This window comes from Canis lupus, chromosome 30 (assembly GCF_011100685.1).
Source record: "Canis lupus familiaris isolate Mischka breed German Shepherd chromosome 30, alternate assembly UU_Cfam_GSD_1.0, whole genome shotgun sequence".
NCBI classification, from domain to species: Eukaryota; Metazoa; Chordata; class Mammalia; order Carnivora; family Canidae; genus Canis; species Canis lupus.
This window is the reverse complement of record NC_049251.1, coordinates 23,378,480-23,401,960: the sequence shown is the minus strand read 5'-3', so window position 1 is coordinate 23,401,960 and position 23,481 is coordinate 23,378,480. Positions and strand designations below refer to the sequence as shown.

The 23,481-nt window shown below is 48.0% G+C and overlaps 1 protein-coding gene across 1 annotated transcript in view; it reads left to right on the top strand.

Moving 5' to 3' along the window:
* The window catches only part of ALDH1A2 (aldehyde dehydrogenase 1 family member A2), a 96,023-nt gene extending 86,098 nt beyond the window's left edge, over positions 1–9,925 (top strand). The window contains 2 exon segments of the mRNA NM_001287089.1: positions 172–246; positions 8,093–9,925. Of these exon segments, the coding sequence (NP_001274018.1) occupies positions 172–246; positions 8,093–8,165 (148 nt within the window). The 3' untranslated portion in view covers positions 8,166–9,925.
* The last annotated feature ends 13,556 nt before the right edge of the window (positions 9,926–23,481 follow it).

The window sequence follows — 23,481 nt, the reverse complement described above, 5'->3', positions numbered from 1 at the left end:
AATTTTAAATTATAAATATTTCATATGCAAAAAAAAGGGAATTAAAAAATAAAACTTTTAAAAGAAATATTATGCTGTGGCATATATATTTAACTATACTTAGTAATTATATAAATAACTACTTCTGAGCAAGCAGATTCATACTAACGGTACTATGTTTCCTTCTCTTAGGATCAATTGTTACAATGCCTTAAATGCCCAGAGCCCCTTTGGGGGATTCAAGATGTCTGGAAATGGGAGAGAAATGTAAGTGGCCAAAGTTGGTGGCGCCTGCAGAGAAACAGGGATTGCGCAAATATCAGCCTAGAGGAGTTTGCAAACAACTGTTTAATTCTCTTACTCTCATCCATTCACTAAACAAACATTTTGTTGAGTGCACACTTCTATACACGAAGCACTGCACTCCATATCACAAAGGTCAATAACACACAAGTCCCTTCTCTTACATGGAGATGGCTAAAAATTAATATACCATCTAGTTCATAAAATCAGGGCTACTTTCTTGATGGAAATGTGCCAGACATCTTGCAAGTACAGAGGAAACAATCCATTGATTTTGCCTGATGGGGTCAGAGAAGACTTCACAGAGCAAATACCGTTTCAGTGTTTGGGGGGCAGTCCTTCCATGTAGAGGGAGTCACAGGAACAAAGGCATGAAGGCACAGCAAATACAGAACATCAGGGAGTTTGGTGTTTCAAACATAGGTCACCCACTGCCAGCCCAAGGACAAATCTGGCCTGCAGAAACTTTTCGTTTTGCCTCACAACATTTTAAAATCCTTAACTGACATTCAAAAATGAAGAGGCTTTCCGTAAAATCAGGATTTCTTGCTTATTCTCATTCCCCCATAGCAAAATTGCTGCAGCTGTGAGCTCTAGAACACGCCTTATTCCCCCACCATTCCTGCTGCTTCTGGGCTGAATATTGGTTACCATTGACTTCCCAAGCCCCTCACTTTTGTCCCCTACTCTGCTCCGGTAGGTTGTCTGAAGCTGGGACCACAGGGTTTTGGATGTAGGATGGCTGGGGGGGACTTGCCGAAGGCACAAGTGGGAAGGTGGTTGTAAACTCAGTCTCAGAGGGCTTAGGCATTCTATGGGAGCTGAGGAGATCCCAGAGGTTTTAAGGCAGAGATCCCTGGCCAGTAGAGGATGTCCTGGCAAAGACTAGAGGAAGAAGACCTGCCCCAAGGATTTCACAGTAACAGTGATAGATACCATTAAATGCCTGCTCTGTGTATGGCTTTATGTTAGCTTCTTTCCTGACGTCTCATTTGATTGTCACGACGACAGAGTGGGATAGATACACCGACCTTCCCACCCACCGTGGTTCGGGTGGGGAACTGAGGCTTACACTAGCTAAGCAGCTTGCCCAGGTCACACAGCCAGTAAGTGGCCGATGTGGAGTTTGAATGTCGGTTTCAGTGACTCCTGTGATATCCAGCCAAGGAAGCAGGGGGGGCCAGGTGCACATACTCTTCAAGGAAGAGATCAGAGCTGGGAAGAGTCCTGAGAGGCAGAGGACCTGGAAAATGGGATAGTAGTGGAGGTAAATTACACTCAAGGGGATTTTATTTGCAGCCTTCATATATAAATGGATTTTTTGAGTGACATTCAGAGGCTGACCCAGGTCATCCAGGGTCTTCCTGAACTGACACGTCCCTCCCCATAATAAAAATGTTTTTTTAAATTTCCCCCTGGGGTGCCTGGGTGGTCCATTCAGTTAAGTGTCCGACTCAGCCCACATCATGATCTCAGGGTTGTCAGATCGAGCCCCGTGTTGAGTTCTGAGCTGAGCGTGGATTCTGTTTGAGATTCTCTCTCTCTCTCCCTCTTCCTCTGCTCTTCCAACCCTCTGCCCCTTCTGCCCCAGCTCACACACTCACTTTCTCAAAAACAAAACAAAAAGAAAAAACAAAGACCTCACCATTTTCCTTCCTCTTCAAAGGAGCCTGGTTCCATGTTTCTTAAATCCTGTGACTCCCAAGAGGAAACATCCTCATGTCTGTTCACTCCACCGTTATTGAATGTATCCTTGCATGAGCCAGTGCCAGTTCATGGTCAGTCTGCTGTAGTATTGAGTGCTTGGCTCGTGGGGGAAGATGTGGCTCGTCAAAGCACTTGACATTTTGCTGGATAAATGAAATATACAACATCAAAAGAGTCAGAAGAATTCCAGGGAAGACCATGAAGTCATAAAGGAGTTCAGGGATAGGGGAGATCATTGTGAACTATAGAAGCCTGGAAAACCTTTAAGTAGGACCAAATATAGGGATTTGAATTGGCCTTTAATGGAGAGCAACATTGAGGTAGATGGAGAGGAATAGTTTGCAGGGTTGGTGGGCAAAGCGAGGTAGGAGTGGGGGAAGAGTGAGTAGAGGTATTGTGGGAGAAGTAATTATGGTGTTGGGACAAAGTACAGTGAACCCCTAAGACCGGCACAGAGGATTTACATACGATTCAGATACTTCAGCTGGTAATTTCTAGCTCTTAGCCATTAAACTGTAAGTTAAGCATAGCTGTAAGGCTAAGAGCAGAGTTTCTAGAATCACATTGCTAAAGATATATATCCTGGCTCTATTGCTTAATACCTGTGCAACCTTAGACAATTTACTTAATCTCACTAAGCCTCTGTTTTCTCATCTCTAAAATGGGAATATTTATAGTACCTACCCCAAAAGGTTGCGATGAGGATAAAGTGGTAGGATTTACCAGGTATCTGGCAAACCTCAAGAAATGTTAGCTGCCATCATCACTGGTGGTCAAGTAGATGACTGTTATGTAGGTGATCCTTCTTTTTCTTAATAAATGTCTTACTTTGGAAGTGTGGCAGAATTTTTCCTGAATTTCAGCTTGTATCATCAACTTCTACTCAGTCCCTGGGAATGCCAGGAAGAAATCTCTCTTGCTTCTGGCCTTCAGTGTTTCCCACTTGCTTTACAGCCAGAACCCAGAACCGGTCATTTGCTCGGTTATTAGTATTTTTTCAGCTTTTATGAAGTCTTTGTGTGCTCCGAGTATCTCTTCTTCTCTTGCATATGGCCTTAACTTTCTGTTTCCACCTTTCAAAATGCATTTATCTTGGTATTCTGTGTGCTTTCCTGGTCTCTGAAATGTTAGGACAATCACTGGCTCTGGGAGTACTGCTCACACTGACTGCTTTATTACAGATCATTAAGAGGGTGAATCATGGGCATAAAATATAATCAATAATTGCTGGTTGATAGAGCTTGTCCCAGGCTAGCCCTGGACCCTCAGCATGGACAGGATTCAGGCTTGTGACATTGTCCAGGTCCAGTCTCTTCCCATTAGAAACCTTACCCTTGCCTGGAGTGGCCCAGGAGATAGTTTGACTATGTCAGGCTCATATGGAGAGCAGTGGCCCAAGAGACCGAAAAGCAACCTTTCTCAACTTACCTCCTTGGTGCCATAGTCATTTGGCCTTCCCAGTACAGTTAAAAAATAACAGTTCTCTTTGATGAGACTCACTTCATCTTGTCTAAACGATATGGTTCTTTGTCCCTACTTGCTCCCAAAACATGTTTTTTCTTCCTTAAATGACTTAGAATGGTCTCAAAGTCTTCAAATTAAAAAACCTTCCCTATCCTGGTTCCCCACTCTTCCTTCTCACGGCCATCCCAGAAATTCCTCTTACCTTCCTTTGGACAGTATTATTCATCTCATGGCCTCACGAACCCCATGTGGCTCTGGTCCCTGGCACTCCTTTGCCCATCTCTCAGAGGCATAGAGACGAGAAGTAGCCCTTTGTGCAAACAAGCTCCAAGGTGGGCTGTGGGCGGGTGGGCTGTGGGAGCCCCTGAGGCTGCCCTCTGCAGATTACCTGGTGGGCCCATCTCTGATTCCCAGGGTCACAGAGGGGGCTCGCTCACCTCAGGCCCGCCCTTCAACCAGTTCCCCCTGTTTCACTCTCCCTGCCCCCTCCCTTACTCCTCTTTTAAGCTTCCCCGAGCCAAGCTGTAAATACATGTCACAAACTGGGAGCATGGAAAGAAAGCTGTGGACCTCAGCATTTTAAAAACTAAGGACACAGGCCTTGAAGATGAGAAGCTTATTAGGATATTCTAAATAAGGGCTTCCCAAGTTTGCATGTCTGCATGCATGTGTGCCCATAGATATACATACATGCATGCGTGTGCACAGAAAGTCACATGCAGTCTGGGCGAAGGGGCTTGCTGAGACTGCTTATCTGGGGACCAACTCTCAGAGATTTTGCTTTAGTAAATCTGGGCTAAGACTGAGGATCTATGCTACTAACAAGCTTATGGAATGATTCTGGTGCAGGTGGTCTGGAGACCTCACTCTGAGAAATGTTGCTGTAAGGCAAAGAAAGGAGCAGGGATGTATACATCCTACGTAGAAATCCCTCTTTGTTTTAGGAGTGATTTTCTAAAATAGCTGGCTCAGAGACCCCCAAATCTAACATCTTACCTTACTTGTAGGTATGCCAGGTTTGGTTCATGGTAGAGAATATAAGCCAGTCTGGCTCAGAAGCGGGAATACAGGCGTCGGGGCGTGCGTCTGCCCGGGCGCACTGTGGGGCTGTGGAGGCGACCTGGACCAAGAGATCGGGGTGCGGCAAGAGCAGTGTGTATGCTTTTGCACTGTAGTGCTGTTCTTCCATGGAATTTAACCGGATTAAGTTAGATTTGAGAGAAAGCCCCCGGAATGAGATGGCGAAATAGCTGAGGAATCTGTATGTGGGGCCTTCGGAGACTTTCCAGCAGCGCTTCTCAAAGGGTGGCCCAAATAACCACCTGCATCATAATCTCCTGGGCTCTTCCCCAGACCTACTGGGACAGAGTCTTTGGTGGGGATGGTCAGGAATCCACAATGTAAGCAAGCTCCAAGGGTGATCCTTGTGTTTCCGAAGGCTGAGAGATGACCGGGTGCCAAGGGGACGGGGTGGCTCTCCTGGAGCCACACAGCCAGCCAGTGGCAGGGCTGAGCCGACATTCCTGCCTGTTGCCCCCCAGCCCCAGGGTTGTTTCTGTGGCAGACCTGAGTCCACTCCTCATCCTCGGAGCACCGTGGTGGCACAGGGCTGCCCGGGACCCAGGGGAGGAGCTCCTCCAGTCCTCGATGATTTCCCATTGCACCCAGGGATTAGGGGACCCTGTCGTCCCACCTGAAAGCCACCATGCCACCACACTCTGACTCTGCAGGCTTCCTTACACTTCTCACAACCGACTTAGAGATCTGAGTGGGAGGAAATGATTTGGGGTCTGCCCCATGTGCGTGCACAAGCTGAGAAAAAAGAAGGGGGTGACCTCACTTCAAACAGGAGGCAGATGATGTCCATGATGAAGAGGCACTTTGAGAATTGCCCAAGGGCAGGAAAAAGTCCTGAGAGAGCCAAAGCTGAGCTGGTAATAAAGACTCAGGGCCTGGAAGGAGCTCATGAGGGAAGCTGATACTGAGTGGGACAATCCCAGATTTATTCTCATTCCCGTGAGCAAGAACGGTGGTCGCCACAGATGAGAGAAGGGCACAGGTGCCCTGCTCCCTCCGAAGCTGCCTCTCCTATCCTGGTGGGGAGGGCACAGGCGCAACGACTCAGGTGACCTCGGTGCTCAGAGGTGCTGCTGCTGCTGGCAAAGTGACTGGAGCCTTGTGCAAGGCAGGGGGTTTCTGGAAGGAAGGAAGAATGAATCATTTACAGCAGGTCTTGATTGTAAAGACCAGTTACGGTAACACACTATCTTTCATACATGACTCCTTTTTTAAAGATTTTTTTTTAAAGATCTTATTTATTCATGAGAGACACAGAGAGAAAGAGGCAGAGACACAGGCAGAGGGAGAAGCAGGCTCCATGCACCGGGAGCCCGACGTGGGATTCGATTCTGGGTCTCCAGGATCGCGCCCTGGGCCAAAGGCAGGCGCCAAACCGCTGCACCACCCAGGGATCCCAAAGATTTTTTTTTTAAAGATCTTATTTATTCATGAGAGACACAGAGAGAGGCAGAGACACAGGCAGAGGGAGAAGCAGGCTCCATGCAGGGAGCCCGACGTGGGACTCGATCCCGGGTCTCAAGGATCGCGCGCTGGGCTGAAGGCGACGCCAAATCGCTGAGCCACCTGGGCTGCCCAAGATTTATTTATTTTTTGAGAGAGCAGAGGAGGGGCACAGGAGGAGAGATTCCCAAGCAGACTCCATGCTGAGCGCAGAGAGCGACCCGAGGCTCGATCTCACAACCGAGACCAGGAACCTACCTGAAACCAAGAGTTGGCCGCGTAACCAACTGCGTCCCCCAGGCGCCCCATCTGTGACTCTTTTAAAAACAGCCCTTATTAATATTAATATTAATTATTAATATTTTCTTGTTCAGATATATCTCTAAGTGTTCTGTTCATTCCTGGCAGAGGTGGTATATCAACAGGCTAAAACTGGGGACGGGGGTCCACGGGTGCCACTGGAGCTTGATGCTGCAGGCTGCCCACTGGGTTCGGTGAGGGCAGAAAGCAGGGGCAGCAAACCCCAAGTCCCTGGGAGGAGACAGGCTTGGGCAGCCGCCGTGGCAGGGGTGCGCACAAGGTGCTCTGTGAACGTGGAGGGAGGAGCACCTCCTCCTGAGAGAGCCAGGAAGAGCCTCACTGAGGACTGACTTTAAAAAGGATGGAGGCGGGGACACCTATCTGGGTGGTTCAGCAGTTGAGCGTCTGCCTTCGGCTCAGGGTGTGATCCCGGGGTCCCGGGATCGAGTCCCGCATCGGGCTCCCCGCAGGGAGCCTGCTTCCCCCTCTGCCTGTGTCTCTGCCTCATGAATACATAAATAAAATCTTTTTTTAAAAAAAAGGAAAAAAGTTCAGTTTTCTAAAAAAAAGGAGAATGTGCTTGATTTTACCATGAAATAAAAGCGGGAAAGGGCACTGAAAATGTGGTGAAATGAGAAGAGGACAGAGGGGAAGAGAAGGAGCACTGTGGCACGAGGCGTGGCCCCACCCCGGCACCCCGAGGGCAGGGCTCAGAGACCTGGTGTGGAGTGTCCCGAGGGCCCCATGGAGACAGGGGGCCCAGCTCCCACCTTCGAAACCATTACCCAGTGTCTGGGTGCGCCCAGCTCACTACTTCCCTTATGGTCAGTTATTCTGATTTCTTCTCTCTTCCCCCCGACTGGGGGGAGGGGGGGGGCGGCCCTGCGGGCAGCACATGGCAGGGTTGTTTTTAAGGCATTGCTGGCGATCTGCGCTCTTCCCTGCTAGGCCTTTGGGTCTTCACTTCCATTTGTTAAGTCTAAGGACCAGTGAAAAGGAAATCCAGAGCATCAAAAAGGGGGCGTCGCAGCCTGGAAATCTCTGTTTCTTTCAGCCCAGGTGGACTAGGTGTCTAGGGGAGAGACTGGGACGCAGCCACGCCGGGGGGCGCCCAGCGGCAGGAGTGGGTCTGAGAGGAGGAAAGCACCCATCGTCCTCGAGGGACGCAGTGGCGTGGCTGGGAATGCTGCACCCTCCCGCGCAGTGCTGTGAAGACAGATCGGCCTCTGCCTTTAAGAACCCGTCACTGCGGGCAGCCCGGGGGGCTCAGCGGTTTAGCGCCGCCTTCAGCCCCGGGCCTGATCCTGGAGACCCGGGATCGGGATCGAGTCCCACGTCTGGCTCCCTGCATGGAGCCTGCTTCTCCCTCTGCCTGTGTCTCTGCCCTCTCTCTCTCTCTCTCAGGAAAAAATAAATAAAACCTTTAAAAAAAAAAAATCCTGGGCAGCCTGGGTGGCTCAGCAGTTTAGCGCCTGCCTTCGGCCCAGGGTGTGATCCTGGAGACCCAGGATCGAGTCCCGTGTCGGGCTCCCTGCATGGGGCCTGTTTCTCCCTCTGCCTGCCTGTGTCTCTGCCCCCCCCCAAAGAATAAATAAAAAATATTAAATAATAATAATAATAATAATAAATTGGTAAAAAAAAAAAAAAAAACGGTCGCTGCTCGTGACATGACGGCTCTTCGCTCCTCAGAGGAGGGCTGGGCTGGCCACTCGTTAGACGTTTCTCCCTGGACCCCCAGGGCTGCTGGGTGCAGGTGCTGAAGGGCCACGCCAGGCTGCCGGGGCCCTGGTGCCTGACGCTGCCTGTTTCTGCCTTTCAGGGGGGAGTTCGGCTTGCGAGAGTACTCCGAGGTGAAGACGGTGACAGTAAAGATCCCCCAGAAGAACTCCTAAGAAGGCCAAGGAGGACGGTGGAGGCCAGCCCGCAGGACTCTCCCTCTCTGCTCTCCCTGGGGGGCCCGGCTCTCAGGAATCCAAAGTCCATACTCGGTCCTTATTTAAAGATTTAAATAACGACACGTAGGCCAGGCCGTCATCGCATAACGAAAGCCGACCGTGTGGGCCCGGTTTCCTGGCACTCTGTAAGGGATCACCTTCATGATACCAAATATTGGGGAGAGTGGGACGGAGGCAGGAGGCGTCACTGTCGGGTACCTCCAGTCCCCCTTTCCGTCGTGATGGGCAGTTCCTTTTATCCCAAGGAACTTTCCTCCTGAGGAGAGGTCATCTTTCCATTGTCTCCCTTTATCCCCTTCCAGCCTCTCCCCACTCACCCACTCCTCCCACCCGTCCAAGGAGATCTCTCAACTGAGCTCATTTGGGGCAGATGTTTGGGCCGGGAACAATTTTCCAAGGTCTTGCAGCCAAATTACCATTTCATGTTATCCACTTCTTCAAAGCAAAACATGAAATGGTTTTAGTTAGAGCCAGACCAGACTGAGACTGCCAGGAGCTGGTACGCTGCAGATGTACCAAGAACTGAGACCTTGGGGTGCTCCTTGACCCAGCCTGGCTTTCTCACATCCGTACAAGACAGGAGTGAAAGATCAGGAAGATGGAGATCCAGAGATCGTCACGTGCAGCTTGCGGCTTCTGAGCTTGCTGCTTGGGTTTTAGGGTGTGTGGGTGTGCGTGTGTGTTTCCTTCCTTCTGGGTGATTCTGGAATAAGGCAGGGGGGCGGGTTGTTTTTCATAAATTGATAAGATCTTTTTCCAAAGCCTCTCTTACCAATCAACCCCAAAACGAATCGGGGAGGCTCAAGAATTTGGTAAAAAGTAATGCTGGGGGCCTTGCAGAAATAAGTTCATTTTCAATCCTAGCTGACAGTTCTCATGAAGTGAATTGTCTCTGCGGAGGGACTCCACTGGCTGCTTCTGCCCCCTGCTCTCCCTCCCGCCCCCCTGCACCTACACCGCTACTCCCAGTGCTCTGGGTGTCACTCCGGCCTATCGTGCCCTAAATCCACTGGCAGTAACCTTGGAAAATCCGGCCAAGCCCGGAGGTTCCCGTTTCCATTTGCAGAGCTGCAGCGTGCCACGATGACCACGCTCCACCAGAGCTCAGCCGTCACGTCCTGTGCCTCGTCCACACGTGCTTTTCCCTCCTGGCAAAGCAGTCCCTCTCCCTCTCCCCCAGCCGCGCACTTCCTCTTCCACTCTCCAGCTCATCCACCCGTTGACAGACAGTGTCACCTTCCTCTCCTCCTTCCCTTTTCCCGGTTGCTGAACCCAATCCAGTCTGTAACCTAGATGAAGATCATTTATTTAAAAGTACCAAACATAACCTAGAGTACACGGAATATGGACCGCACGTAGGTAGCCTTCTGTATGTAATGGGTTTCTGCTTTCTCACCAGACCAGTTTTCTATTTATAAGTCTCGTCTATTCATGATGTTTAAAAGGAAGCTCCATTTGCTGTTCTCTACAAACGACAGTGCATTCAGTGGCCCGATGCCTCGAGAGATGCCATGCTTCTGAATCCTTCCATGTGAATGTCATGCTCTCCTCCTATAGCCTGTGTCCAAGTGAACATACCCATTAACCAGCTAGTTACCTTTTCGACTGCAATATAGAATGTGAAAATGAAGATTTATTTCTTTTAATTTACTTAAAAAGAAACCTCTGTGCTAGCAATAAAGCATTTATATTGTGTACTCCTTGGGATTATGTGGCTGTGTTTATAAATCTTTGTGTCATACTGAGTATATTTGGGTCCTTCTCTCAGCTGCTGGGTTTTTCAGCTGTGCCGTTTTCTCTGGTTACTGAGCAGAAGTCTGCGAGAGTGTATTTTACCAGAATGCAGCAGAGTAAACAAGGCCCTTGTTTTCTGACACTATTTAAGATCTGTCTATACATACAGTTTTGTGTGGCAAACAAGTGCAATCAGGTATGAGATCTATGAGATGACTGTTTTCATTCAAAACAGCCTCTGTGAAAGCTAAAACGTAAAGGAGTGTTTAGGGCCTAGTCCTGAGAGTCGTGGGCTACACGGCAGAGCTCGCATTGCTGATGGCACTTGGCAGTAGCTTTATTTTTATTTACCGTGGTGAGATGAAGTCAAAAGCTGACAACCTGCTGCGCTATTTTTGCAGCTGTATTACCAACCAGAGCTTGTTTGCTTTCTCCACGTTCTCAGAGTAGAGCTTTTGGGGAGTGGTTTCCACTCTCCAGACCTGCATGTCCCTTCCTTAGAATCTCCACCCGAGTCCTGGTCGAGTGAGACAAAACAAAAACTGAAGAGTTAGTCGGCCACAAAGGGAATCAGACTTGGGGAGACATGTGCTGCTCTGACCGCTGATATCTTGTCCCTCAGATGAACGAACTGAGGCTGGGGCACGTGGTGCCCAGGGCACTGGGATAGACTCTGAGATAGACGATGTGGGCTCCCCATGGATCTACCCCATGTCCGTTATCTTGGGCCCTCAGGAAGAAAACGAGAATGGGATGGGCATAGAGGAATCATTGAAAGGTCATCTGGAAGGTGGCATTGTAGAATTTATAAATAACAGGAATCCAGAATAAGATAAATAAAATTTGATGGTTCTTCAAAGCATAAAATTCCTCAAATCTCATCCCTTTATGGTACCAACAAAAAGGCAAAAGAAGACCGTGTTACAAATGTCACTAATGAAACTTACACGGAGACATTGATCATTTACCATCAGCCCTATATATTCACGGTCTTTTTTTTTTTTTTTTTTTTACTGTAACCCCTGAGATTCCCACTATACCTTTTCCTCCAAAACACCTTCAGTGCCTTCATATTGATGGTTTCATGCTTTTTCATGACCTTTTAGATAATAAAGGACAAGAATATTACAATGTAGGGACTAAGGAACCGAGAGAAACAGTAAATACGACTGTACTGTGTGGTAAAACAGGAAGATGCCCAAGAAAAAAGGACAATCCAAGAAGCTGGCAGAAGATGTGGGTTTTGAACTGAGCTTCAGGAAGGATTGTAATTCTAACAAGCAAGGTGGCAGGAAGAAGGCGCTCTTGTGAAACAGTATTGTGCAGAGATGCAGAGGTGAGGTGAGGCATGCTCATGTGATCATGAGATGTGTCAGGCACCACGTGCCCGCAGTTGTTCCGATTGTCCCCTGGGGGTCAGCCAGAGCTTCATGGTACTCTAATGAAAAAGGGGGGTCCGTGGTGCTTTTGGGGCCAGAGAATGACAAGGAAGTGTTGAAAGCATACTGTTCAGGAGCGGTATGGATGTGGATGGCAGGAGAAGCAGATCCGATTGCAGGATGAGTTTGGTGTGGTCCTGACTCAGTCATGGGATGGAAAGGAAGGAATCAAATCAGTGGGGAAGTCACCAGAACTCAGTGAATGAATTTGAAAGGATGAAAAGTGAATGAGTATGTCTTTAAGCCTGAGAAGGAAATGGCAGTGCCACTGCCCAAAAGTCAAACACATGTAAAGAGGTTTTGGAAAGAGATCTTGACTTTTGACTTTGGACGAACAATTGTGGGATTGATGAAGGAATATCCAGACAGACCTGCAGGCAGTTGGAGATAAGAGATTAGAACCTGGCTCGGGGGACTGGACTGTGACATGACCATGAGAGTGATGGCTCTATGTACAGAGAACGCAAGAATAAAAACAAAACCCGGCCAAGGAGGAGGAGGCCGAGTGAGACAAATGGAGGCAGTAGGCAGAGACCTGGGAGGAAATCATGTTAAGTGTACACTCTAGAAACCCAGGGAAGAGGGCTTAAGAAGAGGGCAGGCAGCCAAGAGGTTGAGAGGATGGGGATGGTTTAGGAGCCCTGCACTGGGGAGTTTTGAATTTATCTCTTCCTTTACAAAGTAGAGTCAGGTGGTGGCGGTGAATTGAGAGAGGTGATAAGTGGCTACTGCCATGCGTGTGCTTCATGCCACGAGCTAGGAGGCCTTCCCTGGAGCTCCCCACCATGCTCAGCATCTGCCGGTACAGTTCCTGCCTCTCCTGGGCACCAGCGCAGGCCAGTGACTTCGTGTGACCTGCCCTACTCTCACCTATCCTGCTCCGTGCTCTTGCCCATCCCAGGGCCCCATGGAAAGAGGATGTGAGCTCCCAGTCAATAAACGCCACCTTAGGTTAGAAGAAACTCAAGCTGGATTAGCTGGCGGAGGTCAGGAGGAGGAAGCTGGCCTCGGAATAAGCATCAAACCACAATGAGATACCATCTCACACCAGTGAGAATGGGGAAAATTAACAAGACAGGAAACAACAAATGTTGGAGAGGATGTGGAGAAAGGGGAACCCTCTTGCGCTGTTGGTGGGAATGTGAACTGGTGCAGCCACTCTGGAAAATTGTGTGGAGGTTCCTCAAAGACTTAAAAATAGACCTGCCCTACGACCCAGCAATTGCACTCTTGGGGATTTACACCAGAGATACAGATGCAGTGAAACGCCGGGACACCTGCACCCCGAAGTTTATAGCAGCAATGTCCACAATAGCCAAACTGTGGAAGGAGCATCAGTGTCCATCAAAAGATGGATAAAGAAGCTGTGGTCTATATATACAATGGAATATTACTCAGCCATTAGAAACGACAAATACCCACCATCTGCTTCCACATGGATGGAACTGGAGGGTATTATGCTGAGTGAAATAAGTCAATCGGAAAAGGACAAACATTATATGGTCTCATTCATTTGAGGAATATAAAAATTAGTTAAAGGGAAAAAAAGGGAAAGGAGAGAAAACGAGTGAAAATATCAGTGAGGGTGACAAACATGAGAGACACTAACTCTGGGAAATGAATAAGAGGTAGTGGAAAGGGAGGTGGGCGGGGGGTTGGGGTGACTGGGTGATGGGCACTGAGGGGGCACTTGGTGGGATGAGCACTGGGTGTTATGCTATATGTTGGCAAATTGAACTCCAATAAAAATTTAAAAAGCAACAGATCTCTTCAGCTGTTATTAATAAATGATACTGGCAATGAAAACAAACAAACAAACAAACAAAAACAAACAAAAAAATGTGGGTAGCATTGGGGAAGGTGCAGGGAGGAGGGATAGCAGGACTCCCGGGAAAAATCTCCAGGCAGTTTTAATACTGGCTGCATCCTCTGCTGGTGGGGCAGGGTTGCAGCTGCGGGCAGAACGGAAATGCTCATTGCCAATTACCTGCATTTATATAGTCACTTCTTAGTTTTTCTAGGTTGGTTTTGTTTTTTTGTTTTGTTTTGTTTTTTGTGGCTTCTTTGGTTGACTAATATCCCCGAAATATTTGAAGCCAATCAAATGCTTAAAATATAACAAGAATGATAGAAACAACAACGACGACAGCACATGAATTAAAAACAGGACAAAAAAAAAGAAAAAAGATGAAGAAAAGGAAACAAAGGTGGGAAACGAACGCAGCCAAGATGAGGCTGGAAGACACACGTTCCACAAAGTCCTATCGCTGTTCCCGGGGGTCACTGTCACCTGGTCAGGGAAGAGCACTGCAGACCGGTGGCCCTGAGACACCACCCGCCTCTTCTACACCCCCTTCTCTTCCCTTCCTTCCCTCCACAAATGTTTATGATGCCAGCAGCTGGCACAACGCGGGAGCACAGGGCAAGCTGGGCACAGGCCCGACCCTTGTGAAGCTCACAGCTGAAGGCCCGCTGCTTTGCTCTCTCACTGTAACTCCTCGCCAGGCACATCCATCCAGTTTATGGAAGAGTCAGGTAGACCTTTTCCCACGTCCTCGTGTTGGTAACCCAGAGTGACAGCTTGGCTCACAGAGAAGCAGCTGACTCAGCAATGTGGCAAGAGTGAAAAGCACATTGCCTCAGAGGGTCGGAGGAGTGATCAGCACTTCTCCCTCCGGTGCCTTTACGAGCTGTGTGTCTCTGGGTAAGTCCCTTCACTTCGCTGGGCCTCCACCTCCCAGTGGGATGGAGGTGGTCATCCCCGCCCTGTCTATCTCACAGTGCGGTGCAGGCAGTTCAACATCACGGACCATCTGTTTCTTCAGTTGCTCAGAGACATCATGCCACGCACACAGCTCTAAGCTACAGAAAGTCCTAACAAAGTGACTGTTGCTTTGCCAATCAGTCCCTAGGACACCAGAATTTGCCATTTCTCACCCAGCTTTGAGGCCATCCTATAGACCCTGATTCTCCAGGATAAGACTCCCTGCCTGGAGGCAAGCCAGCTAGGAGCAAGGGGGAACGCATGCAGCTCCGACCGTTCCCCAAGTTTCAGTCCTGTGTAGTCAACACATTGTTCAGACACCGCGTGGGGTGATTACGAGGCCCGCAGGCTGCCGGGGCCGCCCCGAATGTCTTACACAACAACAGCTCCTCGGTGGAGACGGCTGGGAATGAGAGCATGGGAAAGTCCACTCCAGAACCGCATGAGCCTTCTTCCTAAACACGTACATTGTCTCATTCTCACTTGGTTATTGGCCAGATTAAAAGGAAGATCAGCTTGCCATGTAGCCTTTGATGTGAAACTGCTTAGATAATGTTTCCTTTGGCCATTTATCTATGTAGCAAGGAGGAACCTGAAACCAGCCTGGCCCGGGCCCCCTTCCTGCTGGAGCGTGAGCGCCTCTTAATGGTTTCAAGGTCTTTGAGCCTTGCTTTTTTGGTTTGTTTCTCAAAGGCAGGTCCCTGTCCCTCCTCTCCCTCTCATGAAATACATGTTACTTATCAAGTGGGCTCGAGGTGCCTCATTTCTTCTACGGCGTGGTTTCCCTAGTCTGTTTTCAGAGATGTGCAGTGGACTTCATATTTTATATTATGAACAGCATAAAAAAGTACTCCAAGCCCAAACACTCCTGAGCTCCAGTCCCTACCCTACCTGGAGTCAAACGCAGTGATTCCAGGACCTTAGGAAGTCCTCTCTCTTTCCAGTTCCAAGGAGAAATGTCCAATTTATGGAAGGATAGTGTAGAACGTTTCTCAGTTCCTCTTGGTTGGTGGCCTAGAGGGAGAACTTTTCAAAGATTCCCATGAGGGTAGCCAAGTAACAATGAACAAGAGCCCATAGTCCCTCTTCAGTTTGCCAAAGCTTGGCAAGCCCAAGGGAAGGGGCTGTATGTTGAACAGCTGAGATCCCAGTCTCCACTTCCCAAGTTAGGTTCATTCATAAACAACACAGAATTCGAGTAAAATTGGATAAATTCCAGATGCCACTTGTTAGTACAATTAGCTCATGCTCCCCAGTGGCCCAGAGGGAGGTGTGATGCCCACAAACACTCCCAGAGCCTGCAACAACGGCCACTCCCAGCCCTTAATTGTGTGTGCTAAAAGAAATGCTGTGCCCTCCCTGCCGAGGGGTGGTGGGGACAAGAGCTTGTCAGACAAAGGCTGGGGACTATGGCTGTGTGTGTGTGTGTGTACTGGTGTCCACCCATCACATGTCTACTCTTTTAAGTTCAGATCTGACACAGTCTAATTCCAGGAATTGGAGTTAGGAGCTGTTAGTAACAGTTAAGTTAGTAACATAAAGAGCTTCTCCAATGGACAAAGGAAAGAGAATTCTAGAGTATTCCAGTGTTCACTAGCTGTGTGCCCTTGAAAAAATAGTTAACCTCAGTTTCCTTACGTGGAAAATGGGGCAATAAAATTACCTACCTCACACAGTTGTCATGAGAATGGAATAAGAAAATGTGCGTAAAATGCTTAATAATGTCCATTGTAAGAGCTCAAAAAATGGTAGCCCTTAATAAAAATGAATAAATAAATCAGTATTCAAGAGACCTATAGTCCCATAGAGATAGTAAATTTCACAGTCCCTTGGGTTTGGCCCAGCACATCCGTGGCTTGGGTTCCTATGCAGAAGCCAGGCAGGAGGACACCTGCACAGTGTTGGCTTTAAATAAATGGTGGGATTGGAATCAGGAACTCTGGTGAATGCTGGAAGGTTGGTGGGTGATTATCTGGTTCTGTGCCCAGTTAGTTCTGCTCTGCCTGTTCTGGCACTGAGATCTAGAGATTTCCCAATACAGAAGATGGTGTCCTGGTTCCCATTTGTTTAAAAGAACTTGTAGCAAGTCGGGACAAGTTGGGGAAGGAGGCAAACGCTAACTTAGAAGATGCTTATGCCACCTTGTGCAGAACAAGTGTTTGCTATGTTTAGGTTATTATTACAATAATATTATTGTGGTTATCATTGCTACTGAGCTCAGAGAACCCGGCGGTGTTTTTGCTTAGGTGTGGGGGAGAGAATCACCTGTCTGTTTGAATACTTCGATTAAAGCCAAGGTTCTCAGGAAGGGGATGGTGACACCTTTAGAAGAATAACGTTGTGGGAAGACATCGCCTCTCCCCAAAGCTACAAACTGTGATTCCTCAATGGGGCATTTTCAGGGGAGTGGGAGCAGCTCTGGCCCAGACATTGAGAACAAGAACCCTCCCCTAAGCAAGGGCCTTGGTAAAACCAGCTAAGCCCAAAGGACCACAGAGAATAAAACTGAAAAATGCCCAGAACACTTTCTTCTGCTGCCTGTTTGTTCTGTTTTATTCCCACAAGAAACTGTTATTCTTACAAACTAGCTTGCCCACAAGAAGAATTGATAACCTTAAAAAACCCAGGGAAAATAAAACCACCTTGGAAACTCATTCAATCCCAAGGGCCACAATGATCCAGGATTCTGATTTGGCTTTTTTTTTTTTTTCATTTCTCGCTCAAAGATAACAAATAAACTAATGCGCAAAGCCACATGCATATTGGAAACACTTGTCCTTTATTTTTTTCCACTTACCCTCAGCGATATCAAGGACTTCGTAACAAATTAGTTTATCAGGAATTCTTTTCAGGAAACTAAACCACAATTTTAGTCTTGTCTATTCAACACATTGTTCAGAAATGTTTTGGTAACCTTTAAAGCCCTACTCTAGGAGAGAAGTTCCCATACCCTCCAATTAAATTCTTTCCTATTTTGAAGGTCATTAAGACTTTGGAAGATGTGCTGGTACATGAGTTTGAGTCACACATCCATGTCCTCAGCTGAGGAGGTAGGAAGGTCCCCACAGCCACCAAATTGTGCTTGGCCAGGCTCTCCATGGTCAGGAAGGAAAGTCTGGGAGTGGTGGACACAGCCATCCACCAGGGAGGGTTCACTGGTGGGTGGACCTCCTTCTGCCATGGTGGATGCCAAGGTATGAACAGATCTGAGGGGATGAGGGCAGAGGACTCACTCTATGGAAAGGCCAGGAAAACCCTAGGTTCTCAGTGCCCTAACCTGCCAGATAGGGTCCTCCCACCCTTATTCAAATCTGGTCATAGCAGGAATCGAACAGATACTTGTACATCCATGTTTTCAGGTGTAGTGTATCCACCCAATGGTATATTACCCAGCCTTAAAAAGGGAAGAGACTCTGACATATGCTACAACGTGGATGAAATTTAAGGAGGTTATGCTAAGTGAGAGAAGCAAGGCCCAAAAGAACAAATAATGCCTGGTTCCGCTTATATGAGGTTCTTAAAGAGTCAAGTCCATAGAGACAGAAAGTGGAGTGGTGGTGGCTGGGGCTGGGGGAGGAGGAAATGGGGAGTTATTATGTAATGGGTTCAAAGTGTCAGTTGGAAAGGATGAAATGTTCCGAAGATGGATGGTTGTGTTGATAACACAATAAGGAATGTGCTTAATGCCACAGAACGATACACTCAAACATGGTTAACGTGGCACGTTGTATGTCATGCGTATTTTACCACAATAAAGAAAACTCCTGCTCATGAAAAGGTTTGATAAATCCATATGTACTCAGGGGTATATGGCTGATGAGAACTGAGTATTACCTCTCTAGGGAGGCTTGCATTTTCGCAGAAGCCTCAGATCAAGGCCTCTTATCCCAGCTGTTAGAGGAGGCCTTGTAAGGGAATGAAAAATAGAGCCTCTCTTCTTGACCATCCTTTTCTCAGACACATACCTGGCTCTCCTCCCTCAGTAGGAACAGAAATCACTAGAGACCAGGTGTGTTCATGCTTCCCGTGCTGGGTACCCTCCAACTCAAGCCGACTGTCTTCCATCTGTAATTTTTGTTTGGTTTCATTTTCTTTTAGTGAACCCCAAGCTCTTCTTCTTTCGTGTGACCAAGACAGAATTTGTACCAAATGGTCCCCTTTGCCACCCCACCTGATCCTGAAACAGCAAAACCCATGCTCCCAGTGCTCAGAGCTGCAAAATATTCAGTGTCACCAGGAACTAGTCTCCAAAGGGACAATGGTATTTTCCAATGCCTGTTGTTGAAAGTATGGATTTAGCCAGAAAAGGAAGATTTAGACAGGGCTGTATAATGGGATTTTAAGAGTTAAAGGGGACCTTTGAGATTATTCGGTCTAATACCTTCATTTCACAGATGTAGAAAATGAGACAAAAAAAAAAAAAAAAAGAGAAATGACTTCCACACGGTAAACCTTTCAACTCAGATTTCAGGATTTTAGTCCAATGCTTTTTCTCCTCTGCCACCTGGAATAGAATTTTTTGGAAACTTGTTATACTGAATCCCCCATATTACTTTACAGAAGTAAAACGTAGCCATTAATTGCAAATGTTTCCAGAAGGGTTCAAGCAGCGTCTTTTAATAGAACACATTAGCCCATTAGTACCCACTAAACACATCATCACTCGGTTTACCAGATTAGCTTAAAGAAAGCAGGGTTTGAAGGGCAAGGGATCTGAGATGAGGAAAGTCTTTCTTGTGTAAAGAAGTAGAATTGTGAGGGAAAGAGGCTGGGGCCTGCAACGGGCTGAGGGTGAGGGTGTCATGGCTTGGAGATCTGCTTTTACTTGCTGTTCTGCTTCTGAGCAACAGTGTGACTCGGCCCCATCCCTGCCCCTCTCAGAGCTTAGTTTTCTTTTTTTTTTTAAGATTTTATTTATTTATTCATGAGAGACACAGAGAGAGAGAGAGAGAGAGAGAGGCAGAGACTCAGGCAGAGGGAGAAGCAGGCTCCATGCAGGGAGCCTGATGTGGGACTCGATCCTGGGTCTCCAGGATCAGGCCCCGGACTGAAGGCAGCGCTAAACTGCTGAGCCACCTGGGCGGTGGTCCTGGGTGGGACCGAAGAGGTGTCCTCGGGGACAGGGGTCCTTGAACCTGACATCAGAGTCACCTTGGAGAATTGGTTAAAAACACTGCCCTGTTTCCTCTCTGGCTATTTTGATTCGATTGGACTGAAGTTCAGGCTGGTAATCTCTACATGTGGTTCATCTTGTTTTAAATGTGAATTGTTTTAGTTATTACTGAACAGCTGTTTGCATGTGTTCGGTATAAAACTCAAAAGCTAAAAAAATAAAATAAAATAAATAAGAGTATTTATGTACCGGAAGGTTTCCTTCCAATGCCTTGTCCTGTCCCCAGGCCCTCTTTCCAGAAGCAGACCCGGGTGTCGGTTTCTTGGTATCTTTCCAGAGATGCCATCGACATCAACAAGTAGCCCAAGGGCTTGTGGTGTAGCTGGTCTCAAGGCAGGCATTTGGGGGGTCTATCTGCTCCAGGATCTCCTTAGCTTTGTGGATTAGGGAGCTGAGCCTCAGAGGTGATAGAGCTTCACCTCATGGAGCAGTAGTGCGATGACAGCGGCTGGGACACGCGATGCTCTCTGTCCTCTGCTTGCCCCGGCCTGCATCTGCTGGTGTCATTGTCTTGCTGGCGGCCACTGTGCCAGGGACTGGGGGGCTCTGGTGTGTCTCCTGTGGACGGAAGAGCTGAATTCTCACCTGCCATGAAACCCAGCCGGGGGCAGCCCGGGTGGCTCAGCGGTTTAGGGCCGCCTTCAGCCCAGGGCCTGATTCTGGAGACCCGGGATCGAGTCCTGCCTCGGACTCCCTGCATGGAGCCTGCTTCTCCCTCTGCCTGTGTCTCTGCCTCGGTCTCTCTCTCTCTCTCTCTCTGTCTCTCATGAATAAATAAGTAAAATCTTAAAAAAGAGAAAGAAAAAAGAAAGAAAGAAAGAAAGAAAGAAAGAAAGAAAGAAAGAAAGAAAGAAAGAAAGAAAGAAAGAAAGAGAGAAAGAAAGAAAGAAAGAGAAACCTGGCCAGGAAAAGCTTCTCCTTTGCTCAGGGCCCAATGCCTGGCCACGCTTCGGGGGCTTTGGAAGGATGACTGTGGGGACCCCGGCGCTGCCCCAGAGGGAAACTGGACCAGTGAGACCTGCCTGTCTGGGGCGCCCAGGAGGATGTGAGCTCCGCCATGGGCACTACCTCTTTCCCCCCTCTCCCTCTCCTTTGCAGCACCCCAAATTTAAGCACAGGGATGGTTTCCCAAAGCTGACTGATTTCATATCCGAAAAACCTTCCCAGAAAAGGAGCTAAGAATCCTAGAGACGGAGGTGACTTCGTTCCTGATATTTGAGTCCCTAATGGCCTTAAAGATCTCCCAGTAATGGGCCCAGCAACCGTCATTTGCAGACTCCTGCCCTTAGCTAATAAATAACACAGTGAAGCTTCACCAGGGGTCTGTTTCTGGACAAATTATCTTTTCAACACTCGGATCAGCTTACTTCGTGGCTTGGTTGTTTCCTGTTTCTCAGCATCCAGTTCAGGTGGCCCTCCTCGGAGCTGGCCGTGAGTGGGGCTTTGTGTGCGCGCTAGCAGAATTCCTGCGCAGCCCCCGGGCGGGGTCCTGTTCTGCAGCCCCACGGGGCCAGAGGGCCCTGCTCGCCGGCCAGGCACCTGGGCTCCGGTCCTGGCTGTGAGCTGACTCCCTGCCCTCCACCCGCTTCCTCACCCGGGCGTTGCTCCCTCCAGTCCCAGCACGACCCGCTGTGAGAGGCCTGGCCAGTCGTGTCTCGTTGATGGCACTGAGATTTGAGAAGAAATCACAAGTGGCAGTGCAGGATCCCGAGTCCAGTGGAATTCCAGGCATTGGGGTGAAGCACCTGTAGGGCTGGTTGGCCTTCACCCCACCACCTCTGTCCAGCCACACATCTCCATCACCGCTGGCCCACACTCCGCTGCTCCCTCTGCCAACCCCAAATAACCCATTGGCTATTGTTCTCCGGCTCTGTTGGCACCTGCTCCCTCTCCCCAGAACCCAGCCCCACTTCCCCCATGTCCTTTTTCCTTCTGTCTTTCCTTCATACTTTCAGTGAGATGACCGCTCCCTGCTGGCATGCTAGGTGCTGGGAATACCTACTGAGTGAGAGGGGCCGGTCTTCTGAAGCTTACCGTCTAAGGTGGGAGACAGAAATGAACCACTCACTCTAGTGGCATCAGATAAGAGCTGTACCAGGAAGGAGAAACTGCAGTGACAAGGCAGGGGAGGAAAGTGATCAATTTTGATAGGTGAGCAGGGGCTAGGCTGAGTTTGGGGGGAAATTTTATAGAGAAGGTGACATTTGAGTTCTTTTAATACCTCCCTGCTTCCAAAGAGGATTTTAAGAGGATGAGTATAGGGAAGGGGCCAGAGAGAGAATGTTATGATTTATCATGTAGCCTACTACATATCAGGCATTTTTTGCTGCATGACACACAGCTAGACGATTCAGAGGTATGTCCAAAGCCCAGAATCTTAATCTCATACAGACTCTCTCTAGCACAGTAGCTTCTAGGGGAAAAAATGTGCAGATGTAAGCAAGAAGAGAAAACCCAGAGTTACTTGGAATCAGCCTCAAGGGGAACACATCTGTCCATCAAGCAAGGGTAGATCCTAAGTGTATGTAACCAAAGCAGAAAGTACCTGCAGGGCCTTTAAGACTGATTTGGAGGGGCACCTGGGTGGCTCAGTGGTTGAGCGTCTGCCTTTGGCTCAGGTCATGATCCCAGGATCTGGGATCGAGTCCCGCATCAAGCTCCCTGTGAGGAGCCTACTTCTCCCTTTGCCTATATCTCTGCCTCTCTCTTTGTGTCTCTCATGAATAAATAAATAAAATCTTTCTAAAAAATTATTTGGAAGGCAGGGGAAGGTGACCAGGAATTGATGACAGTAAATAAAAATGATGGCTACCCTACTCTCTGAGATGCTAATGGATCTTGCAAGGACATGGGTGAGGCATGTTCTGGAATAGGAGCTCTTGAAGAGAAACTCAAGGAGCACCTGGGTGGCTCAGTTGGTTCAGTGTCTGCCTTCAGCTCAGGTCATGATCCCATAGTCCCTAGATAGAGCCTCACATTGGGCTCCCTGCTGAGCAGGGACCCTACTTCTCCCTCTGCCCCTGCTTGTCCCCTCTCTCTGTGAAACAAACAAATAAATATTGTTTTAAAAAATGAGGAGAAACTTGGTAACACAGTCTACTTCCACTTTGCTCTGTGACCCTGATCAAGGCTTCCCCAGTGCTCCAGGCTGGCAAGTGCACTGCACAGGTACTCCACTGGAATTCAGGAGGAGCAATGAGTAGAAAGGAAGAGGGGACCAACCTTCTGCAAGTGGGATCTATTCACATAGATCTCAGCCTAGAGTCCAGGGTGGGGATGCACCAATGGAAACACATTCCCATGGACACTGAAGAGCATGAATCCTTCCATGGCAACAACACCAGGCAAGTAGAATTCAGTCCACCATGTGGACCTTGTGGAGCTCCACCAAGTGAAGCTTGCATTTCATCAAGCACCTCCATGAGGTAGGTACTGTGGCGGGCTCTGACCTGGCACCGTGAATAAGACTTGGCTACTACCTTCAAAGCATTTGTGGTTGGATTTATATTTCTACGGCCAGCTTGCATAATTGTCACACCAAATAACATTAATGGAAAATAGGGGAATTTACCGGTTAAGTTCAAAAATTTGTATTTTTTGTATATTAGAAGAATGACCTGATCTTTAAAAAAATAATCATTGCATTTGGCCACATGGAACTATTTGAATAGACAAAGTCAAGAATGGTAGTAAGACTGGGTCTAAATTTAAACGGGCAGTCTTCAAATCCTGGTGATCCTGGTGCCATTTATGTGTGACCGATGGCAAGACGTTTCTCTTTTGCCACTCATATTGTTCTACTCTGAAACTGAGGGAGAGACTAACACATAATTTGCAGTATTACAAGTATTACTCATGCATGTCAAAGCCTAGTACATAGAAAGCATTCAATACATAAGACTTTTTTAAAAAATGCATCCAACAGACTAGGACAAAGTATTGCAATATATGTAACAAAGTATCAGTATCCAGAATATATAAAGAGGTCCTAGAAACTAATAAGAAAGAGATGAGCCACTAGAAAACTGGACAAATAATATGAATAAGTAATTCACAGAAGAATAAACATAAAAGCTCAGTCCAGTTTGTATATGAAAAGATCCTTATTTTTACTAGTACTCATGACTGTGCAGTCTCACAGTG